Here is a 4,641-nt window from a genome sequence, read left to right as displayed (position 1 = left end):
TTTTTATAGCCCTGATGAAGACCTGAAAATCAGGTCGAAACAACGGCATAAATAAATATTTTTGTTTATTTATGTTGTTTTTTGCTGACCGCACCTCCCAACCATCTTCTCCAATCAGTAATCTACGGTCAACTATCTACACCTCATTCTAAATATTCATAATTTCAAAAAGATGAAACTTACTGGAGGGCTCAATCTTAACAATAATTTCTTCTTTAATTATAACACCAGTGCTACTTATATCTGAAACATTAAATGTTATATTAATGATACAATCGTGAAACAACAAAACAAACATTAATAGAACGTTAATGGAGAAAATAATTCAGTTACAAATTATGTTTTACAAATTAGAAAAAGTATGAAGTTCAAACAGGGCATTTTAATGAAATGCAATTTTTCCTTTAAGCAGTGTTTATGCATTTCATAAAATTAATTTGATTAGACCTTCAACAGTCTATGTATGAAGCTTATAAAAAGTTAATGTTTAATGGTAAACTGTTGTTATATTTAGAACAAAGTAAACGATAAATTACTCCATGGTAGATGCTAAAATGTGTAATTGGTAAATAGCAGTAAATTTAAGTCCATTGAGTGCTAATTAAACGTAGGACCAGACGATATTATGAAGCATTGATTTTAGAAATGAAAAAGCTCACAAGTTAGTTCACAACATTCAAGGAAATCCAAGACCTACTTATACTGTTTCTTTTGCTGCTTTAATTAAGCAAGATGTCGAATTCTGCTCCCTCTAAAGGGGTAAAAAAAACTCTAAGGCTTCCTTATCACTGGAGGTCAATCTTTGTTGTATGAATTGTGAACGAACGGTCAAGACAACATTAGAATATGCTACATGACTTCATTGCAATATAAGTCAACTTTTTAGGTTTCATTGTCAATTAAATGAACCCTTTTCTCAAAGGATTATGAATAAAAAAATTAATTCCAAAAGTATAATAATTACCATCCCCTGAACTGAAGTTATGTTTATAACCATCTAGTGGGCTAAGACAATTTATTAATATCCAAGGCTAATTTCAACTCAATCATGTAATTAATACTAACATAGCCTATAAAAAGTACTCGGTCTAATATAAACCTTAAAAATAAAAGTTATTGAACCAAATAAAATAAAAAAACTCAAAATTCTATTTAAAATTTAAAACACATTAAATGATGAGGGTGGTCAGTATAATAAAATAATTTTGCCTGAAAATTGAAATGATTGTATCACTCACCAATTTGATCCATTCTTGTAACACATATATCACACAACACAAACTGAAATTAAACCAAACACAGACAAAGAGGTCTGACTCAAAGAGCATAGAATGACATTAGGCCACAAACTCTCAGCTAGTAGAAAGATGGCGTGTCATGACGTCATCGTAGGAATAGTTTAACAATCCCTTTTTTCCCGATCCCTCTAAAACAGAAAATAATATATGAATTAATAAAGTACATTACGTAAATGAAACATAAATCAAATTAAATATAACCTTTTTCTAACGTTAGTGCTTGAAGGTATCTAGTGAAATACTTATCTGAGGTTTTGATGCGTTCATTCTGTGAGAATTGAACTTAAACATTTGGAGGTGACGGGCCCTTCTTAACAAGCTCACTTCGAAATTTAATAACGTTAAGTTTTTGGTTTTTTATTCCTAATCTTTACTTTTCATATAATTCATAATAAAATAAAATCGCTCGGTTTGGTACTACCGGAAAAACATTTCACATTACGCATAAACATCACTGAGTGATGTACCAAAAACAGAAAAACCTTCATATTACGGAAATTATGAAATTGAACTTAAACTAATGTAGGAAAAAAATTAATATTAAGTGATCAAATAGAAAGATTTGTGGAAGAAAATATTCTTAGGAAAAGTCTAGTTCAGAGACGAAACGTTTGGAGCAGCACTCTTACCTTCTCGACTACCAAACAGCCAAACACAGCCTTCCCTAAATTCTAACCCCTATTAAATTTATGATATAGAATATAGGTGATCCAGAAATTTAGGTTCCCCTGAAGACAACTGAGTTAGAAAATGGTGGTTATGTAAATTATATGTATATGTCGGTTATATTTAATGTTTTAATTTGAGTAATTTTATATAATTTTGTTTTATATAAAGTGCATATTTTTTTTTTTTTTATTATTATTGGCCAGAGCTCAGATTATTTTCTTTTGGTAAGTTATATATTTTATGTTCATTTTAGCATCCTCAAATAAAGTATATTTGACGAGTGGAGATAAATTACCTGTTTTATTCATTAATAGATATAAGAATCTAAGGTAATATGTTAATTAGTTTTTTGGTAAAAATGATAACAGTTATTGGATAATTTTTATTTTTTTTAAAAATATTTATTTATTGCTACTTAAACTGTACATTATAATAATTATGAGCGATAGTTGACCGTGGATGATAAATGAGGAAAAGATGGTTGGGGATGCGGTCAATAAAACACAAATAAGTATGACTAACTTATTTTAATAAATAATATAAAATAATAAAAAATAAGTTAGTCATACTTATTTGTGTTTCATTGACCGCACCCCCAACCATCTTCTCCTCATGTACATTATAATACATTTAGTAAATCTGATCTCAGTCAAATTGGAGTGTCACAGGCGTGTAGAGGAATTGGCAGCACTCCAATGACGTTTTAAATTAGCAGGTCTCGTGGCCATCTTCTTTTCAGGCGCCTCGGAGGATTGTCAGGAATGGAAGAGGAAGCAAGGTTAGAAACTAGTGGGTTTGGGTGGCTAGGGAGTGTATAATGGAAGGAGTTATATCTGGTTCGGGCTAGATCGGTTACATAGGGAACATTAAGGTCTTTATGTATGATTTTATTTGTGACAAAATAAGGAGCATTGAAGATTTTACGAAGGATTTTGGATAGCAATGATAGAATACGAGAGGAATTCGAAGGTTTTGTGGAGCCCCAAAGCTCAACTCCGTATGTCCAGATTGGCCTTATTACAGTCATGTAGATCAGTCTTTTGTAATGAATTGGAAGTTTAGACCGTTTGTCCAGTAAGTGCTGTAAAAGTCGAAATCGACGTGCAGTTTCCTGTCTTTTCAGTCTTATGTGTGGATTCCAGGTTAGTCGTTTGTCCAGATGTTGTCCAAGCGGATCTGTTCGACAGGGGTAAGATCAACATAATTAAAGGAGACTGTTGGGCAGTCGGTAGGTTTACGACGAAGGGTAAAGGTGATTTGATGGGATTTGTTTGGATTTATTTTAATCCTCCAATTACGACACCATTCTTCAAGAGCTGTTATATGGGACTGGAGAGTTTGGGATGCAATCAAAGGGTTATTACTAACTGTGAGCAAACATGTGTCATCAGCATACGTGGTAAGGATAGTGTTAGGAGTACAAAACAAGGAAAATATTTGTAGGAAAAGTAATTCTCCATTAGTCTAGTTCAGAGACTGATATGTTGATTTAAACCGTTAGAGGTATAGCATTGAGTATTTTGCTCATATTGGGAAATAAACGTCTATATGCTTCTGTTTATACTTTTTTCTACTTACCGTTGACCCTTTGATGTTCTTATTACTGCTTGTTTAAGTTATTCCCTCTTTTACCTGCCCTCCTATACTTAATTTGACTTTTCTCTGGCTTCCTCGCAATGTTAAAACTGAGCATTTCTCTCAGTATAATCCTAACCTTACGTGACATCTTTCTCATTTGTGCATTTTGTACCTCATGCGTTTCTTTTTTAAAACATGAGCTGAGGCAAGAAGAGCTTAGATCTTTTATAAAATTTGGATTCTTCAGCCCCTGATAGAAGATCTTCTTTTACTGGCACTACAGGCGCATGAGGCTGCCCTTGGCCTGCTCAACGGCCCCCAACCATCTTTCTCTATCTTCTCTAAGGGTAACTAGGATCCTCAGTGGTTGGAGATCCAGTCTCACAGCATCCTTCTATCGGCCCTTCGGCCTACCACGTTGCTGCACACCATCCGGAACGTAACTGTACAGTTTATGAGCCACTCTTTCCTCACTCATCTTCATTATATTGCCAAGCCATTTAAGCCTCTGTATCCTTATATACGAGGATATGCTACATTTCTTATAAAGCCCAAAAAGTTTATAAAAAAAAAAAAGTCTAATTCAAAAAGCATAATAATTGCAGTGATAGAACATCGACTGAGCTAAAGTAATGTTTATAACATTACTGGACTAAATAAATTTATACTGTTGATTTCCAAAGCTAATTTTAGTTTTATCTATTTATTACTGCCCATGAAAAGTTCTACATCTACGATAAACATTAAGAAATAAAAAAAATTGAACAGAGGTAAATTAAAAAGTTCAATTTATAATTTATATCCTATTAAATCCCAAGGGCGGTCAGTATAATAGAGTAATTCAGCCTGAAAGATAAACAAATTGTGCTACAAACCAATTTGATCCATTGTTATTTTAAAATCAGATAACACTAACTGAAGTGACAACACCGTATCATAACAAAAATACAGCGAGGTTAAATTCAAAGCGCATAGAATAAAAATGGGACACTTAAGCTTGAAGAAAGAGGGTGTGGAATTACGTCATATGGGAGAATTACTTTACAATTCCTAATTAATCTGATCATGCCAACAATTTATTTATTCGTGAGGAGAA

The 4,641-nt window shown here is 32.8% G+C and overlaps 1 protein-coding gene across 1 annotated transcript in view; it reads right to left on the bottom strand.

Moving 5' to 3' along the window:
- LOC106688521 (zinc finger protein 493) overlaps positions 1 to 4,641 on the bottom strand; it is a 43,526-nt gene that overhangs the window by 13,537 nt on the left and 25,348 nt on the right. The window contains exons 7-8 of the mRNA XM_024361792.2: positions 1,239 to 1,287; positions 184 to 243 (exon numbers count right to left, since the gene is read on the bottom strand). Of these exons, the coding sequence (XP_024217560.2) occupies positions 184 to 243; positions 1,239 to 1,287 (109 nt within the window). The remainder of the gene's footprint in view (positions 1 to 183; positions 244 to 1,238; positions 1,288 to 4,641) is intronic.

The sequence above is a fragment of the Halyomorpha halys genome, unplaced genomic scaffold (genome assembly GCF_000696795.3).
Source record: "Halyomorpha halys isolate HHAL.00 unplaced genomic scaffold, Hhal_1.1 Scaffold1147.1, whole genome shotgun sequence".
Taxonomy (NCBI): Eukaryota; Metazoa; Arthropoda; class Insecta; order Hemiptera; family Pentatomidae; genus Halyomorpha; species Halyomorpha halys.
This window is presented reverse-complemented; position numbering and strand designations above follow the sequence as displayed.